The 19,707-nt window shown below is 41.9% G+C and overlaps 1 protein-coding gene across 7 annotated transcripts in view; it reads left to right on the top strand.

Annotated features, from left to right (window-relative positions):
• Positions 1 to 19,707, top strand: part of RAP1GAP2 (RAP1 GTPase activating protein 2) — a 337,137-nt gene that overhangs the window by 240,147 nt on the left and 77,283 nt on the right. For all 7 annotated transcript variants that reach the window (XM_087883431.1, XM_034420788.3, XM_034420789.3 and 4 more), the window contains 2 exons: positions 17,078 to 17,113; positions 19,502 to 19,546. In XM_087883431.1, coding sequence (XP_087739557.1) covers positions 17,078 to 17,113; positions 19,502 to 19,546 — 81 coding nt within the window. The remainder of the gene's footprint in view (positions 1 to 17,077; positions 17,114 to 19,501; positions 19,547 to 19,707) is intronic.

Here is a 19,707-nt window from a genome sequence, read left to right as displayed (position 1 = left end):
GAGATCAGGAAGTTCCAGGTTCAGATTCAGAAAAGTACACATTTCAGTTGACATCAGAGATACAGATAGTCCTCAACATACAACAGTTCATTTAGTGACTGTTCAATGTTACAACAACCGTGAAAAAAGTGACTTACAACCGTTTTTCACATTTATGTCCATTACAGCATCCCCATGGTCATGTGACCAAAATTCAGACACTTGGGAACTGACTCATATATATGACGGTTGCAGTGTCCTGGAATCATGTGATCATCTTGTGCGACCTTCTGAGAAGCAAAGTCAATGGGGAAGCCAGATTCACTTAACAAATATGCTACTCACTTAACAAATGCAGTGATTCACTTGACAATTGTGGCAGGAAAGGTCGTAAAATGGGCCAGAGCTCACTTAATCAATGTCTCGCTTAGCAACAAACATTTTGGGCTCAGTTGTAGTCACAGTTAAGGATTGCCTGTATTCTGATGTCAGTTGAAGAGACAGTTTGGTCTGGTGGTTAAGGCACCAGACTAGAAAGCCAGACTGATTTCTAGTCCCATGAAAGCCAGCTGGATGACTTTTGATCAGTCAACTCTCTCTTATCCCAATTTACATAGGAGAAAATAGGAGGAGGAAGGAATGTTGGATATGTTGGATACCTTGAATTATTTATAAACATAATAAAGGTGGGGTACACATAAATATATAAAATATTCACAGGTGCTGTCAAAAGGTGACAAAAAGCAGGATTGTATCGTCATAATGCAAGCTCCACCCCCTTTTACGTACCTTGGTTTGGGGGGGGGAGAAGCTGTCCCCCTCAGAACGGGTTCGCAATTTGGGTGTCCTCCTTGACCCACAGCTGAGATTAGAGCAACATCTGACTGCTGTGGCTAGGGGGACCTTTGCACAGGTTCGCCTGGTGCACCAATTGCGACCCTACTTGGATCGGGAGGCTCTCCTCACAGTCACTCATGCCCTTGTCACCTCATGGTTAGATTATTGCAACGCGCTCTACATGGGGCTACCCTTGAAAAGTGTTAGGAGACTACAGTTGGTCCAGAATGCAGCCGCGCAAGCTAGGTACACCTAGCTCGTAATGTGGGTGTAATGTGGGTGCACCTAGGTACAGCCACATTACACCAATTCTCCGTGAGCTGCACTGGCTCCCCATTGGTCTCCGGTCACAATTCAAGGTGTTGGTTATTACCTTTAAAGCCCTACATGGTTCAGGGCCAGGTTATCTTCGAGACCGCCTTCTGCCGCATAGCTCCCAGCGACCGGTAAGATCCCACAGAGTTGGTCTCCTCCAGGTCCCGTCAGTTAAACAATGTCGGCTGGTGGGCCACAGGGGAGGGCCTTCTCTGTGGCTGCCCCAGCTCTCTGGAACCAGTTACCTCCTGAGGTCTGGACCATCCCCACCCTATTGGCCTTCCAAAAAGCGGTGAAGACCTGGCTTTTCCGGCAGGCCTGGGGCTGTTGATCTCGCTCTTGTGATCTGGCGAGATCCGGCCATGAATGGTGTGAATGAGTTTTTAATGTTTTTTAATTTTTCAATGTTTTTTTATAATGATTTTTTAAATGTATTGTGAGCCGTCCTGAGTCTTTGGAGAGGGGCGGCATATAAATTGAATAAATTAAATTTAATTAAATTAAATTATTAAATTAAATTAAATTAAATTAAATTAATTTGAATTGAATTGAATTGAATTGAATTGAATTGAATTGAATTGAATTGAATTGTGACATCACACACTTGAGGAAAAGGGCTAGCTATTACATCTTGTTGACCCAACTGTTGACTTTTTATTTGGACAAAATCCTTTATGGACACCTTGGAATGATAGACAGGTTTCCATTTAAAAATGCAAAATTAAGAACAAACAATGAAGTGTAAATGACTTTTTCTTCTCCAAATGGCTTTGACAACAGCCCCTTGTTAATCTGTCCTCGGAACCTTCTTTCAGTTCTAAAACAGGTAGTGGTAAATCTGGAGCTTTTTGAACAGAGATATATATGATGGTATTATAATTGCATTTTTGTTTGCCGTCTCCACTCGTTCTGGAAAAATGAAATGAAAAACAGAGCTCTATTGTCTCCTTAATCCATAGGAAATTATAGTTGGATTAGATGAACTTCAAGCTACCACCACTGTTTAAAATTCCTGTATGGTTTTTTGTTAGAATAATGTTTTTATTAAAAGTTTTAACTACAATAAAAAAAGATAATACAAACTAAACAGAAAAATAGAGAGAATAGAAAGAAAAAAAGAGAAAAGAAAAAGAAGAAAGAAAAAAAAGAAAGAAAAGGAAGAAAGGGGGAAAAAATAGAATAAAATAAAATTCCCACCCACATTACAAATGTAAACAGTTTCACTATCTCTTCAGGTCCTCTTGATTAACAGAAATAAAATTCTTCATCCCATAAAGATAAAGGTAAAGGTTTCTCCTGACCAGTTGTGTTTGTTTCTAGGGATGGTGCTCATCTCCGTTTCTTAGTTGAGGTAGCCAGCATTGTCATTTCAGTGGTCATGTGGCCAGCATAACTATACATCAAAACATGTGGAACACTGTTACCTTCCCACTGAAGTGGTACCTATTTATCTACTTGCATTTGCATGCTTTTGAACAGCTAGGTGGGTAGGAGCTGGGGCAAGAACTGGAGCTTACTCCATCATGTGGTGCTCGGGTCTCGAACATAGGCTGACAGCTTTCCAGTTGACAAGCTCAGTATCTTTAACCCCTGAGCCATCGTGCCCCCTTTCATTCCAAAATGCAGCTGTTATCTATGGGCAAGTCCAATAAGCAATGGTTTTTCCAATCCAGGTGTCAGCAAAACTCCAGAGCCCTAAAATTATAACATTAGTAACAAATATAAAATTGACATGATCATTCCATATCTCAAATAAGCTAATCCAATACACATCTTTTTCATTCCAACTATCAAGCAAGTCAGAAAGAACTGCCCAAAACAACAGCAGATCTCATGTTATCTCTGATCAAATGAAACAACTTTATATTCTTTCCTTTCTCAAAAATCAATTGTGCTCTTTAATCCATTGAAATATTTATTGTCCCTTGTCCGGAATATCTTCAAAACTTTAATCGGCCTCTTTTTTAGGTCCAGCAGGAAGAAATTATTCCCATGACTCTCTTGAGTTGACATTTTTATTTCTTTCTTAATTCTTAAAGCCTCATCCATATTTTTATATATCTAGTGGCAAATCCTTATTCACATTCTTCCCTGCAATCATGACAGAAAAGTTTTGTTCTATTTTTTTTTTACTGTAATATCGTCTTCTGGGAACAGTCTGTCCCTACAAACACAAACAGGCCTGACATTATTGATTCAAATTCCTCAAAAATATCTCTGAACGCCATTATAAGTTGTCTATTTTTTATGTCTCCACTATCGAAAATAATTTTTATTTTCCACAAAAATGCATTTATTCTTTAAAATTAATTTCAATGTCTTCCTATTCAAAATCAAATATTCCAGTATTTTCTGAGACCTTTAAAATTCCATTATGCTCCACTTACTACAATCTCATAATTCATTTTAGAAAGTTAAAAAAAATTCAATCTTAGGCTTTGTACCACATCCGACCTGCAGTTTCTCATATATTTTTTTTCCCCATCCTGTGGAACGAACTTCTGTTTTTCTACTTTACTTCCAGGGTACTTAATAACTTCCTTTGAGTTGATGGTGTTTTTTAATTTACTTTTTTGGATTTGATAGAAAATGCCATGGCCCTGTTAATTTTCCTGTGAAACTCCTTTCTACGACTTGGTAAACTTTTTAGCTACCAGGAGTGAATTCTGAAAAAGGCCCTTGGGAGAACATCCCTCCTCAGGTCCTTCTTCTGTTTTTATGGGAACACTAATCATCGTAATATCAGTGTTTGTAGGATGTTAGCACCCATCCCTCTCAGTGGTGAAAAGTAAAATTTGTTACTACTGGTTCTGTGGGTGTGGCTTGATGAGGGGGGGTTAATGTGACTGGGTGGGCGTGGCCAACTTTTTTTTTTTACTTTTAAAAGCATTTTTTCGACAACCTTAAGAGGTTGTCGAAAAAATGCTTTTAAAGGTTAAAAAAAAGCCTCTGATGATCGCGCGGCTCAGCTGGGCATGGGGGGGTGGGGCCGCAGGGATTTTTGCTACCGGTTTTCCGAACCACCCGCCGCCATCGCTACCGGATCGGGCGATCCGGTCCGAACCGGGAGTATTTCAGTCCTGATCCCTCTCATAGGAAAATGAGATATTTTAGGAAATATTAAAAGGGCAGAATATTTCCCTTAAAAGGGAGGCAGAAACTCAGACTCTCACCTTTGTCAATGGGCCATTAAGGCCTGAGCTAGTCTATTCTATATAACAAAGATCTATCTCCTTCAGGCAGAGCCATAGTAGGAATTGCCCTCACCCAAGATCCAACAAAGATAGGATTAGCCCTCTACCCATCTAGCAACAGAACTCACCACATGGCACCTGGGAAGATTACATCACCCAGCAAGGCTCAGCCAAACTTAACACACAGACAACTTACAGAGTTGCCCCTGCATGGCCCCATGGGAGTCTGACAACCAATCAGAATACAAGCTCAAATTCAAAAGCCCAGAACGGGCATAAAACCGAGGCACTCTCAGCATCTCTTTCTTCCCCCACACAGGACCTCAAACTATGTGGTCCTGTCCACCATTAAAAACCATCTTTCCAAGCAGTCTCCATGTTTCCAGTGTCTTTCTTCCTCACTTGGAACTGAACCCAGATGGACATTTTTTCCAACATGTTCTAATATTTGAGGAGTTGCTACAAAGAAGAGAGTCAACCTATTCTCCAAAACACCTGAAGGCAGGGCAAGAAGAAATGGATAGAAACTAATCAAGGACAACACCAACCTAGAACTAAGGAGAAATTTCCTGACGGTTAGAACAATTTTAACCAGTGGAATAGATTACCTCAGGAAGTTATGGGTGCTGCTCCATTATTGGAGGTTTTTAAGAAGAGATTGGATAGCCATTTGTCTGGAATGGCATAGGATCTCCTGCTTGAGCAGAGGGTTGGACTAGAAAACCTCAAAGCTCCTTTCCAACTCTGTTATTCTGTTATCTCAACACCAAATGGCAAGGATATTATACTTCACGCTTGTCTTTTGAAGATCTTTCAAAAAAACAAAAAACAAACCCAAACCATTCTCTTTCATGAAATGGAATGAGAACCATCCAAAGAAGGTTCTAGAGAATTTCTCTGCCAAGCATGGCTTCCTGTGGAGTTTCCTAGATAAACTGAAATTCAGGAAGAGATGGGCAAAGGACTAAATGAATCAGAGATATGCATCCGTGTGTGTATGTACAGTAACCGTGGCTGGAAACTTGAGGAACTGAAGATGGAGGGGATCTTGATGAACAAACAAAGGTGTGATCTTCAGATGTCCAAGTGGGTGGAGAAGATGGCCCTCTTGGCTGTGTTTCCTACCTGGCTTCTATTTTTGTTCTCGCAAAGAAAGTAGTGTTTGATTATTAGGAGTGTTCCTGTATTTGACCATGTCTCCCAACGTCGATAAGATAGCTGGTGTGTTTTATTTGTAGTTTCCTCTTCTTCTGTCTCTCTCTCTTTCCGAGGAAGGCAGCTTCCTGAGAAAAATAAAATTGCAATCCAATTAGCCTGCTGTTAGAAGACTGCAGGAGATGACCTTGCAAATGACTGGAAAATTCAAAATGTGGTTCAGTAAATCTCATTTGCTTGGGTTGGCTGTTGGAAGCTGGCCACAAATTAGTCTAATAGTCCAACTCTGCCTTTTCTCTGGATAAAAAGGCCTACTCTTCCCATTTTATGGCCTTTTATTTTAAGGAAGTGGGGGGTCAATTAGCTAGGCAGCTCTCACCCGTATGATTCCATAATCACAGAATTTTCACTGAACAGATGAAGAAAGTGTTACAGTCCTGGGCTGCATAAACAGAGGGATAGAATCAAGATCACGTAAAGTGTTAATACCACTTTATAATGCCTTGGTAAGATCACACCTAGAATACCGCATTCAGTTTTGGTTGCCACAATGTAAAAAAGATGCAAAAAGAGTGCAGAGAAGACCAGCAAAGATGATGAGGGGACTGGAGGATAAAACATGAAGAACGGTTGCAGGAACTGGGTATGTCTAGTTTAATAAAAAGAAGGACTAGGGGAGACATGATAGCAGTGTTCCAATATCTCAGGGGTTGCCACAAAGAAGAGGGAGTCAAGCTATTCTCCAAAGCACCTGAGGGCAGGACAAGAAGCAATGGGTGGAAACTAATCAAGGAGAGAAGCAACTTAGAACTAAGGAGAAATTTCCTGACAGTTAGAACAATTAATCAGTGGAATGACTTGCCTCCAGAAGTTGTGAATGCTCCAACGCTGGAAGTTTTTAAGAAGAGGTTGGATAACCATTTGCCTGAAGTGCTGTAGGGTTTCCTGCAGGGGGTTGGACTAGAAGACCTCCAAGGTCCCTTCCAACTCTGTTATTTATCTATTTATTTATTTATTTTATTCAATTTATATCCCACCCTTCTCCAAGTGGACTCAGGGCGGTGCACAGCCAGAACTAAAACACATATCGATACAAAATTTAAAATTATTAAAAGAATTAAATAACTGTGGCCCTAAAATTTAAAACATTGAAAACTAAAACCCCTTTGACAATTTAAAAAACTAAAAACTAAAAAAAAAAAAAAGGGGGGGGGTTTCACGCCAGCCCTGCTTGATTCTATTCTATTCTATTCTATTCTATTCTATTCTATTCTATTCTATTCTATTCTAGTCTAGTCTAGTCTAGTCTAGTCTAGTCTAGTCTAGTCTAGTCTAGTCTAGTCTAGTCTAGTCTATTCATTGTTTCATGAGCAGGCCATGGCAACAAGCCGGGGGTGTGTGGATTGGCTGAGAGAGACAGAGTTCACGAGTGAGTTTCTGTGGCTGAAAGGGGACTACAACCTGTGTTCCCCTACACTTCTGAGTTCAGCACTGTAACCATTACATCACAGTGGTTTTGGGGGTGAGAGAGAGTGACTGGCTCAAAGTCCTCTAAAGCAGGGGTCCCCAACCTGTGGGCTGTGGCCTACTGGTCACCGGGCCGTGTGAGTGGCTGGCCAGTGCGTGTGAGTGTACACACCCTCCCCCCTCATGCTAGCATCACCGCGAGCATTGCATGTGGCCCCATTTGCATTACGCGCAAGCTTGCGGCCCCGTGTGTGCACATGTGCATGTAAAGGCGCCTCCTTCCCTTCTGACAACTCAGAAAAGGTTGGGGAACTCTGCTTTAAAATAGGAGAAGAGCAGGCTGAGCTGGAAGGTGGAGTTAAATGTGTCATTAGTTTGGAGTCATTGTGTTGCCACAAGAGACCCAAGTCCAGCAACCTGTGAATTCCATCGACCCTTCTGTAGTGCCAATTTAACTTTGACGGTTAGTTGACCTGATTCTTGTGAATAGGTAGCAATAGTAAACTCTTCTGTGCTTTAAACTGAATGAATGCTCCTGGTAATTTGCACCCGACGCCTAATGAACTTCTTTGGTTGAGGGGGACTTGAATTCTGGTCCAGCTCCTTCTCTATAATGGGCACTCCTGGACTTACAACCATTCGTTTAGTTACCATTCAAAGTTACAACGGTATTGAAAAAAATTAGCTTATGACCATTTTCACACTTATGAATGTTGCGTGGTCATGTGATCAAAATTCAGACCCTTGGCAACTGGCTCATATTTAAGACAGTTAAATATGGAGGGCGGGGGATCATGTGATCATCTTTTGCAACCTTATGACAAGCAAAGTCAAAGGGGAAAGCCAGATTCGCCTAACAAGAAAGGTGGTAACATGGGAGCAAAACTTACTTAACAACTGTCTTGCTTGGCAATGGAAATTGGGCTCAGTTGTGGTCCTTGGTGCTGTCTGAGCTTGGTTGTTTTCTTGCAGACATTTCATTACCCAAACTAGGTAGCATCATCAGTGCTAGTAGGAAGTGGGGCTTGCTCTTAGTTTATATTCTAGTGTGTGGCCCGTCAGCAGCCTATGCGGATTGTAGCTGATTCCGAAAGCAAGAAGGCTGGTGTGGTGTTGCGCCAGCAGCCTGTGCAGTTGGCACCCGAGTTAGACAATGAGGAGGCTGGAGAAGATGTGGTGCCAGAGGCGGGGACTCAGCCAGGGCCTTCAGAACCTCCAGAAGCTCCTTTAAGTGAAGAGGACGAAGGGGAGGAGCCTCTTCTTGATGCATGGGCGCACAGAGCTGCCAAAAGGCAGGAGTGGCTCCTCAGGAGGAGGTCTCCTCGAGAGTAAGGCTTGGGGCTAATTGGCCACTCCCTTAGCCTATTTAAGGAGGAACACTGACTGAAGCAAGTTGTAGGGAACAACTTAAGTTCACTCTACTTCATGTCTGGATCTCTGTGAATTGCTTCTGGGCTTTCTGCCAACCTTAGTAAAATTGTGATTACTTTATCTTTGTTTTCTTGAAGGCTATTAAGGAAGTTTATTAACAGCCTTTGTTTGGAAAAGACTGAGTTATTTTAGTAAATTTAAGTTTTGTACAAACTTTGTGTGTGCTGTGTTCTTTGGGGTCCGTAGCTGGGGCAGAACATCTAGTGGCTTGTTGGTGGGGGTGGTCTTGGAAATTCCTTGGTTGGGCTATTTACTCTTAATTTATATGGCAGTTCCTTGATTGGGGTAGCTTCTTGACTGTTCATCTGATGTTAATCTCGGAGTAACCAAGATTACTAAATAATTATGGTAAATAACTTAAAGTAACCCAGCTCAGAGAGCACCAAGAGCCCCTCATTTCAACCTTGAGCTACAAATATTCTCCTTTATTGGCATAAATTGTGGTTATAAATCAGAGACAACCTACATAATTCACGAGAAGGGTCCTCCATTCCTCTACCTGCAATAAAATACCTTATGCCACCAGACTTGACATTTTGGGCTTAGACAATTTAGAATTACGGCGCCTTCGGTCTGACCTAAGCGTAGTACATAAAATTATCTGCCACAACGTCCTACCTGTCAATGACTACTTTAGCTTCAACCACAACAATACACGAGCACGCAATATAGATACAAACTTAAGGTAACCTCCAAACTTGATTGCAGAAAATACGACTTCAGCAACAGATTGGTCAATGCCTGGAATTCACTACCTGACTTGGTGGTTTCTTCCCCAAACCCCCAAAACTTTAACCTTAGACTGTCTACTGTTGACCTCACCCCATTCTTAAGGGGTCTGTAAAGGGCGTGCATGAGAGCACCAACGTGCCTTCCATCCCTGTCTTAATGTCTCTTTTTACTCTTATCCTTTTCATGTACTCAAAATCATGTTTATACTTTTATCTGTTATATAATAATAATAATAATAATAACAACAACAACAACTTTATTGTCATTGTATGTGTATACACATACATACAACGAAATTCACTTAACACCCAAAGACCAGGTCCAACACTCCTAACCCTCCCCACCCACCCACCCACCCACCACAAATACCCCACCCCTAAACCACCCAAACATCCACACAACAGACCAAGTAATGCTGTCCAACAGCTCACTGATGGTGGCCCTTTAGTTCATTGTTGAGTGCAATTATATGCTTGACAAATAAATAAAATAAAAATTAAATTTAAATTTAAAAACATAAATAGATATCACTCTGGTTCTTGGACTGAGACAAAGGCACTAAGCCTTCCAGGGAATTCTTGTGGCTGAAGATAACACCAGAAGCCTAGTCTTCTTGTTCTTAGTCCTACACCTTCACCTTACACACACAGTCGCTTTCAAAACTATTTCACCCATTAACACATCTTGCCTTTCACTTTGCTTTATGTCACCTCCTTGTGTTTTGTGCTAATTTTAGTGTATCCCAGGAGTGCCCAACTTTGCTCTGAATTTCAGGCACATGAGCTGCGGACCTAAAAATAAAGTATGGGGCCACAGAAAGTCCTTAGACTTTTTGGTTTGATAAACCATTCTTTAGTAGGTGAGGGAAAAGATGAGTCTCATCTTTAGGTCTTCTTGAGAAGATATTATTAAAGAAAGAAAAAGAAGTTGCTCAATTTATTTGGGGTTGAATGAATGAAGAGAATAGAATAGAGCTGGAAGGGACCTTGGAGATCTTCTAAGCCAGCCCACTGCTCAAGCAGGAAAACCCAGGGGTGAAATGCTACCGGTTCTCACCGGTTCAGGACGAACTGGTAGCGGCGGCTGGTGGTTTGGAGAACTGCTAGCGGCGGCAGCGTGAGACTCCGTCCACCCGCCCGGACACCGTTACTTCCTGGTTTTAACCAGGAAGTAACCTGTTTTTTTACCCTCTGCACATGCGCAGAAGGGTTTGCGCATGTGCAGGGGGTCCAAGCGCGCATGTGCTGGCGCGTGACAGCATATGCACTTCCGAACTGGTAGGGAAGGTAAGTAGATTTCACCCCTGAGGAAAACCAATACTATTTCAGATAAGTGACTGTCTAGTTTTTTCTTAAAAACCTCCAGTGATGAAGCACCTACAATATCTGAAGACAAAGCTGTTCCACTGATTAATTGTCCTCACTGTTAGGAAGTTTCTCCTTAATTCCATAATTGCTTTTCTCCTTGATCAGTTTCCAACCATTGTTTCTTGTCCTGCCCTCTGGTGCTTTGCAGAATAATTTGACCCCTTCTTCTTTGTGGCAGCCCCTCAAATACTGGAATACTGCTATCATGTCACCCCTAATTCTTCTTTTCTTTAGACTTCCGAAACCCAAATCCTGCAGCCGTTCCTCATATGTTTTAGGCTCCAGGCCTTTGATCATCTTAGTTGCTCTCCTCTGAACATTTTAAAAATGCACAAAGTCCATTTTAAATGAGGCAGAGGGAGTTTGAAGGTTTTTTAAATAAAAAAATGGGGGAGATAGTGAAACTGAGTGATTCAGTCTTCTCCAGGTAATCTTTTTTTAAAAAAGTTTTTTTTATTAAATATACAATTAAAAACATTGGACATAGTGCGACTTCTCTGGTTCCAACATTTCCATCAATTTTTTCCTTACAAGAACTACAATTCATATTCAATATATACATATATACAATCTATCAAAATTCAGCTACATAAATCTCTTCATCTATAGAAATTTCATTCAATTCCTACCTATCACATAATATTAACATAATAATTCTTAAACTTTTGATTGATCCAGGTAGTCTTGTGCTAGCTGTAAAGAGAGCTTTTATGGACCAGTGAGTCTTATATGGCGAAAGGCAGAATTAAGCCTGGAAATCCACAAACATTAGCAAATTTCCAGTGGAAAAATGGAAATTTGCCCACAATGCTCTGCTATCAATATCAGAGTAGCATAGATCTGGCCTTCTGCATTGTATGATGGGAAAGCAGCCCATTTAAAAACCTAGTTCCAATTTGGCTTCAGAGTGCCAAAAGAGTGATTTCCGTAAGCAAGATGTGAGAGCCAGTTTGGCCTAGTGGTTAAAGCACCAGGCTAGAAAGTGGGAGATCATGAGTTCAAGTCCTGCCTTTGGTATGAAAGCCAACTGGGGGATTTTGGGCCAGTCACTCACATTCAGCCCAACCCACCTCACAGGATTGTTGTTATGGGGAAATTAGAAGGAGGAAGGTGTGTTGGATATATGTGCTGCCTTGAGTTATAATAAAGGCGGGGTACAAATAGATAAAATGCCAATATGGGAGCATTATAACTGAACTGGGAAAAAAGAGATTTTGGCAAGAATCTAGCTGATGAGACAAACTGTCTTTGCTTTTTCTATTTTGATCATTATAGGTTTCAACTTTGAAGGATAATGAAGTTGCTATTTCAAGAATGGAATGGAATAGAATAGAAAATATGGAATGGAATGGAATGGAATAGAATAGAAAATATGGAATGGAATGGAATGGAATGGAATGGAATAGAATAGAAAATATGGAATGGAATGGAATGGAATGGAATAGAATAGAATAGAATAGAATAGAATAGAATAGAATAGAATAGAATAGAATAGAATAGAATAGAATAGAATAGAATAGAATAGAATAGAATAGAATAGAAAATATGGAATGGAATGGAATGGAATAGAAAATATGGACTGGAATAGAATAGAATAGAAAATATGGAATGGAATATAGAATAGAACAGAAAATATAGAATGGACTATAGAATAGAATAGAATAGAATAGAATAGAATAGAATAGAATAGAATAGAAAATATGGAATAGAATAGAATAGAATAGAATAGAATAGAATAGATGGAATGGAATGGAATGGAATGGAATGGAATGGAATGGAATAGAATAGAATAGAATAGAATAGAATAGAATAGAATAGAATAGAAAAGAAAATATGGAATGGAATATAGAATAGAATCAAAAATATAGAATGGACTATAGAATAGAATAGAATAGAATAGAATAGAATAGAATAGAATAGAAAATATGGAATAGAATAGAATAGAATATATGGAATGGAATGGAATGGAATAGAATAGAATAGAATAGAATAGAATAGAATAGAATAGAATAGAAAATATGGAATGGAATATAGAATAGAATAGAACAGAATAACTTTATTGTAACTTTGAATGTACACTAATCGGCATACATTAAAAATGAAATTTCATTGCATACAGCTCGCAAAAGGGTCACAAAATGCACATAGAACTATTGTACATAGAAAAGGCACAAAGGGTCAAAAGGCACATAGAAAAACATTAAAAAGTCACAGCAGAAAAAGGCATAGTGGTCCATCAAGCCTGCCCTTTGGGTTTCTTTGGTTTTTGTTTACTTTTATTTCTTTATTTATTCCTTTTTATATATTTTACATAATGCAATGAATGCAATGCAATGGCTGTGGCAGGTTTTTTTGCATAAGTGATCCCACTCATGAAATATTTAAAAAACACAGCAAAATCCATCTGGTTTTGATTATCTTGATTTTGTTGCCGTGTTTTAGATTTTGCATTTAATTCTACCATTGTATGCTGCTTGAATGATAGTACAGTAGTCCTCAACCTACAGTCGTTCATTTAGTGACCATTCAAAGTTACAGCGGCGCTGAAAAAAGCGACTTACGACCATTTTTCACACTTACGACTGTTGCAGCATTCCTGTGGTCCAAATTTGGATGCTTAGCAACTGGTTCATATTTATGACGGTTGCAGTGTCCCGGGGTCATCTGATCCCCTTTTGTGACCTCCTGACAGAATAAAGCCAATGGGAAAGCCAGATTCACTTAACAACCATGTTATTAACTTAACAACTGCAGTGATTCACCTGTGGCCAGAAAGGTCATAAAATGGGGCAAAGCTCACCTAAGAACTCTCTCACTTAGCAACAGAATTTTGGACTCAATTGTGGTCATAAATTGAGGACTATCTGTATAAATAGAAACACGGGATATTCATTAAATAACAAGAACAGCTTAATAGCCAGTGGCCTTCCCTTCTCAGTTTCATCTTCCTGTTTAGAAAAAGCCTTTGGCACTTAAGGCTGAAATTCCTCCTTTAAAAAAATTGCTGCCTTCTATAATTACATATAATCCTTCTAGTTACATTGTCTTCTGTTCCCTTTTATTGCATTTTGTAATTGTTTATGTTGTAATTGCTTTAGAACTGATTTATTGATGGCTTTTCTTGTTGCCATTTCCCCTTATGTAACAATGTTTTTCTTGGGATGGATGTACAGCACTGTTTTTACAAGCTGGCTGACCTTGTCTGGGGTTGGAAGCTAAGTCGGGTCAAGTCTGGCAAGAATTCAGATGGGAGACTACCTGGAAAATACCACGGTTAGACAGGTAGTCCTTGACTTACAACAGTTTGTTTAGTGACCAAAGTTACAGCGGCACTGAAAAAAGTGACTTATGACCCTTTTTCACAGTTACAACCTTTGCGACATCTCCATAGTCATGTGATCAAAATTCAGACACTTGGCAACTGTCTCATACTTATGACCACTGCTGTCTCCCAAGATCATACGACCCCCCCCTTTTTTTCAATCTTTTGCTAAGCAAAGACAATGGCGACTTTGATGGTTCACTTAACTGCCGGCTTACTGACTTATTAACTGCAGTGATTTATTTTAACAACTGTGGCAAGGAAGGTCGCAAAATGGGGAAAAACTCACTTAACAAATGTCTTGCTTAACAACCGAAATTTTGGGGCTCAATTATGGTTGTAAGCCGAGGATAACCTGTACATTATGTGTGAAAACAAGCAGTGGTAATCCACTTTTGTACCTGTGTGAGAAGAATCTACATGGATGCCTTCATAAAGTTACCAGGAGTCAAGATTGCTCGGAGGAAGATTTTACCCAATTTTATCAGAAACTTTACCTATTTTTCAGGAAAGGAACTATGGGATGTAAAACATTTCAGATGAATAAATATTGGTGTCATCCTCATAGCTGGGATGAACTTTTACTCAAGCTTCAATAATAATAACTTTATTGTCATTGTACGTATACACAGTATACCCACAATGTATACACGTATACATTGTGTGTATACACAGTATACCCATACAACGAAATTCACTTAACATCCAAAGACCAAGTCCAACACACATAACAATCCCCAAACACACTCCCACCAGTGGTGGGTTCCTCCTGGTTCGGCCCGGTTCTCCCGAGCCAGTAGCGGTGACGATATGACGTCACCGAACCGGTTCTGCCCCCCCCGCACTATTCTTACCTTTTATTTGGCCCCATCCCCAATCTATTGCTGCCTCCTGAGTCCCAGCTGATGGCTAGAGGGAAAAAACTGTTTAAACTCTTGCCGTGGAGCTTCAAAGGGCCGCCCTACAGCTGATCAGTGTTAAAAGAAAACAGATGAGTAGACCAGTGCCTGCAAAAATACATGAGTAGATCAGTGCCTGCAAAAATACATGAGTAGATCAGTGCCTGCAAAAAATAAATGGGTAGATCGGTACAGCTCTGCAAGCAGTTAAAAGCCTGGTAGACTAGTACCTCTGCTAAATCCTAAATAATTGTCACATGACTATCTAGCCACGCCCACAAAATAAGCCACGCCCACAGAACCAGTAATAAAAAAATTTAGAACCCCTGACTCCCACCCACCACCAATTCCCCACCCCTAAACCACCCAATTATCCACACAACAGACCAGGTAATGCTGTCCAACAGCTCACTGATGGTGGCCCTTTAGTTCATTGTTGAGTGCAATTATAGTGGGATAAAAACTATTCAAAGTTTTGTGAGAGAGTGTTACCAATAACATCTTAAGAAATGTCAAAATGTATTTGAGGGGCTGCCACAAAGAAGAGGGGGTCAAATTATTCTCCAAAGCACCGGACGGCAGGACAAAAAACAATGGTTGGAAAATAATCAAAGAGAGAAGCAACCTGGAATTAAGGAGAAACTTCCTAATAGTGAGGACAATTAACCAATGGAACAGCTTGCCACCAGAAATCATGGGTACTCCATCACTAGAGGTTTTTAAGAAGAGACTAGGCCAGGGGTCAGCAACCTGCGGCTCTGGAGCCGCATGCGGCTTTTTCACCCCTCTGCTGTGACTTCCTGTCACTCAAAATATGCATCACAACTGCCAATGTGCTACACCTGCCAGCACGTGATTTATTGAGCTTTTCAACCCCTGGTAGGCCAACCATGGATAAAACTAAGAAAAGAAAAGTTTCAGAAGAAAACAGAACATTTAATTCAACTACATATGCTAGTTTTGTGGCCGCTAAAGAAATAGTCAGGCACAGGAAGGGTTTTGTGGCTCCCAGTGTTTTCTTTTCTGTGGGAAACGGGTCCAAATGGCTCTTTGAGTGTTTAAGGTTGCAGACCACTGGACTAGGCAGTCACTTATCTGAAATAATATAGGTTTTCCTGCTTAAGCAGGGGGCTGGACTAGAAGACCTCCAATGTCCCTTCCAGCTCATTCATTCTATTCTAACCATGCAGTACAAGCATAGTTCTCTGAACATTAACTGCCAAATCAATCAATCAACCAACCAATCAACCAACTAACACATTTATTTATTTATTTTATTTGTTTAGAAAATTTACATTGCTGCCACGTGGCTTAAAAGGACATTAAAAGCACAATATAAAAGAAATACAAAATAATAAAAATAATAAAATAATAACACCCCCACCCTGGTGACAACACACATTCATACCAACCATTTAATGGGCTCCATCCCGCTTTTGGTTCCCCAGGCCTGCTGGCAGAACCATATCTTCAGGGCTTTCCGAAAGAGTGTTAGAGTGGGGGCCCATCTCATTTCTGGAAGGATGATGTTCCAGAGAGAAGGAGCCACCATGGAGAAGGCCCTTCTTCTGGGTCCCACCAGATGTATCTCCTTAGGGAACGGGACCTGCAACATTCCTTGCCTCCCCGCTCTAGTCGGATGGGTAGATGTGACCAACAAGAGACAGTCCCTCAGGTGGTCCCTCACCGTGGTCTTTGAGCTTAGTATTTGCAGAGCTGGGATGGACAGTCAAGTAGGTATCGTTTCAATAAAACCATGGTATATATCACTATGAAAACTTTGATTGACTCAATTATGTAGCGGTAGTCCTCGATTTTACAACCACAGTTGAGACCAGAATTTCCATTGCTAAGCAAGAGGGCCGTAATAACGTGAGTTGTGCCCAATTTTACAACCTCCTTTCCCACGGTTGTTAAGTGAATCACTGCAGCTGTTAAGCGAAACATGCAGTTGTTAAGGGAATCTGGCTTCCCCGTTGATTTTTTGCTCGTTGGAAGCTGGATGGAAAGATTGCAAATGGAGATCGCAAGATCACAGGGGACTGTGTTGCCACGCCCCTGAATTTTGATCGCATGACCATGGGGACGCTGCAATGGTCGTAAGTGCGAAAACCGATCATAGGTCACTTTTTCAGTGGTCGCTAAATTAACGGTGGTAAGTTGAGGACTACCTATGCTTGCCTGCCCAGAGAACTATCAACATTTTTCAGATCATGAATAGAATCCAGGATCTTTATATCAATGGTTTTCATATCCACGGATTAGACTTTTGAGTGAAAAAAAATGTAAAACTTTATATCAGTAATGTTTGGAGTGGTCATTTTGTGCTGACATTCATTTTTCTCTCTCTGTCTTTCTCTCTCTCTCCCCACTCCCCAGTCTGCAGAATTCTTTGAAATGCTTGAAAAAATGCAGGTAAGTGAAACAGCATTTGTCTTCTAACTCAGCGGTCCCCAACCTTTCTAGCTTAGTGGTGTGTGTGCAGGGGTGGGCTGCTGGGGGTTCGCAGGGGTTCGGGAGAACCTCTAGCTAAGATTCTGTGCAGTTCGGAGAACCCCCAAATCCTACTCTTGGATGGCCCTGCCCATCCCGCCCTCCCAGGAGTCTCCACACGGTCCATTTTGAATGCAGGTAAGTGCAGGGTGCGTGCGGAGGCTCGGGGAGGGGGAAAAACGGCCCTACCGGTAGTTCAGGAAGGCCAGAAACGGGCCCGTTTCTGGGCTCCAGAGGGCCTCTGGAGCCTGGGGAGGCCGTTTTTGCCCTACCGGAGGCTCGAGGAAAGCCTCCGGAGCCCGGGGAGGGCAAAAGTGCCCCATCCCCCCACTGTGGGGCAGGAAACCGACTAGGCCACACTCACCATGGCCACGCCCACCCAGCAACTGGGCAGAGAACCCCTTGCTAAAATTTTTGAAGCCCACCCCTCTGTGTGTGTGTGTGTGAGTGGCAGGTGCACACGCACGTGCACAGTTCCACTTGTGGTAGTGGCATGCGTGCACACCCTCCACTCGCATGAATGGAGCTTCGCGCATGAGCAGAAGGTATTTGCACTTGCATGCGAAGTTCCACATGCACAAGCAAAGGGCACTTGAGTGGAGGGCACTTGTGCTCACAGGTGAAGTTCCACTTTGTATGAATGGAGCTTCATGCCCGTGCACGCATGGTTGCCCACCACTCATGCAAGTGGAGTTTCAGGCATGCGTGTTTGCCCATCTCTTTCATGCCCTGGTTTTGAACAGACTGCGGCTCGGTAGTGGGCCATGGTCCAGGGGTTAGGGACCCCTGTTCTAACTAGCTTCTTACTCTTTCACTGAGAAAGGGGAATTAGATGTTTCGGAGAATTGAGGCAATCTGTTGTGGCCTGTTAGCAGCCAGCAGAGCTGGCAGCAGATTCAGACAGTGAGGAGGTTGGGGAGGAACATGGACCAGTCCTGGAATCTGGGGAAGGCTCTGATGAGGGCTCTGCGTCAGAGGCAGAGAGGGGGCCAGGGCCGTATGCCAGTTATCAGTTCCCTTCGGAGTCAGACATCAGTGAGGCAGACAAACAGCTGGAGCCTGTTCTCACTGTGTGCATGCGCAGAGTAGTCAGAGGAAGGGAACAGCTAAAGAACAAGGGTCGATTTAGGAGTAAAGCCACAGGTGGATGATGAATGGCCCCTCCCAGAAGGAATAAAAGAGGAGCGAAAGGGGAGTGGAGTTTGCAGGAGGCAATTTGTTCACTTAATTGGTTCGTGACTCCCTGCAAAGTTTTGAAGATATGGGCCTGGCAGCTCCCCAAGCCAGATAAAGTCTGTGACCGTAAATTCACCCTTGAAAGAGTTTGCTGGATGTGAATGAGAAGAATTCACAGTAACTTAATAAAAAGGGGTTTTTGTTTGGACAAGGAGTCTGCTTCGTGGTTTGGGGAAGCCTAGGTCAGAACATGATCAACATATGCTATCCTTGAGGCCTGATCACTGCCTAAAAATACAGCATGCCTTAAATATCCACTGTTGGTTTGGTCAGGTGACAGCAGAGGAAAGCAAGCCCTCAGCTTCACTGATTCGGTGGTATGTCATATTTCTCTCTCCCTCCACCCTCCCATTCCAACACTGTTCAGTGATAGCCTCAAGGCGTGTCAAATGTGTTAAGCTTTTGTCACCTGGAGAAAATAGCAAATAAGTGTTGTTTGAAGTTTTGCTTTAATAATTTCTTGTGCTTCTGCAAGACTTAAGATCACGTGGGGTCAGGTTGTTTGAAGGACAGCCTTTTCCCACTTTCATTTACCTGACCAGGAACACGGTGGCTTGCGTGGTTAGGAATGCTGGCTAGGCCACGTTTGAGTCCCGTGTGCTGGTGTGGGGCAGGGTTGAGCTCCCTTCCTTTGCTCTAGGCTCCTGCTGGGGACATGGAAGATGCCCCCAAATCAGGGGTGAAATCCAGCAGGTCTGGAGAACTGGTAGTGGAAATTTTGAGTAGTTCAGAGAACCGGCAAATACCACCTCTGGCTGGCCCCAGAGTGGGGTGGGAATGGAGATTTTGCAATATCCTTCCCTCAGGAGTGGGGAGGGAATGGGGATTTTGCAATATCCTTCCCCCAGGAGTGGGGTGGGAATGGGGATTTTGCAGTAGCCTCCCCCTGCCACGGCACCAAGCCACGGCCACCAAGCCACACCACGGCCACCAAGCCACGCCCACAGAACCGGTAGTAAAAAAAATTGGATTTCACCACTGGGACAGACCAAATCTAAGCAGATGCTTTGTAGGTATTCTGAGTTTTTTTACTTTTAACTGAGGTCTTTAACTACTTTTTCTTCATCTAAACAGGGTCCAAAATCAGAAGAACAGAAGGGTGGAGGCCAGAAAAACAAGGTCAGAGTCAACGCAAGGCTTTTTAAAAAAAAAATAAATTGTTATTGAGCAATTTTAAAAAGTTTTTAACAATTTTCCTCTTTGCAACATTTCCGTGTCGGTATACATCCGTTATATATCCATTTTTCCCTTTACATCTACATATCTGTACATGTGGTTCC

Source organism: Pantherophis guttatus, chromosome 1 (genome assembly GCF_059756535.1).
Source record: "Pantherophis guttatus breed Tessera chromosome 1, ASM5975653v1, whole genome shotgun sequence".
In the NCBI taxonomy this organism is placed as follows: Eukaryota; Metazoa; Chordata; class Lepidosauria; order Squamata; family Colubridae; genus Pantherophis; species Pantherophis guttatus.
The sequence above is the reverse complement of the archived record's forward strand: the minus strand, read 5'-3'. Positions and strand labels throughout refer to the sequence as shown.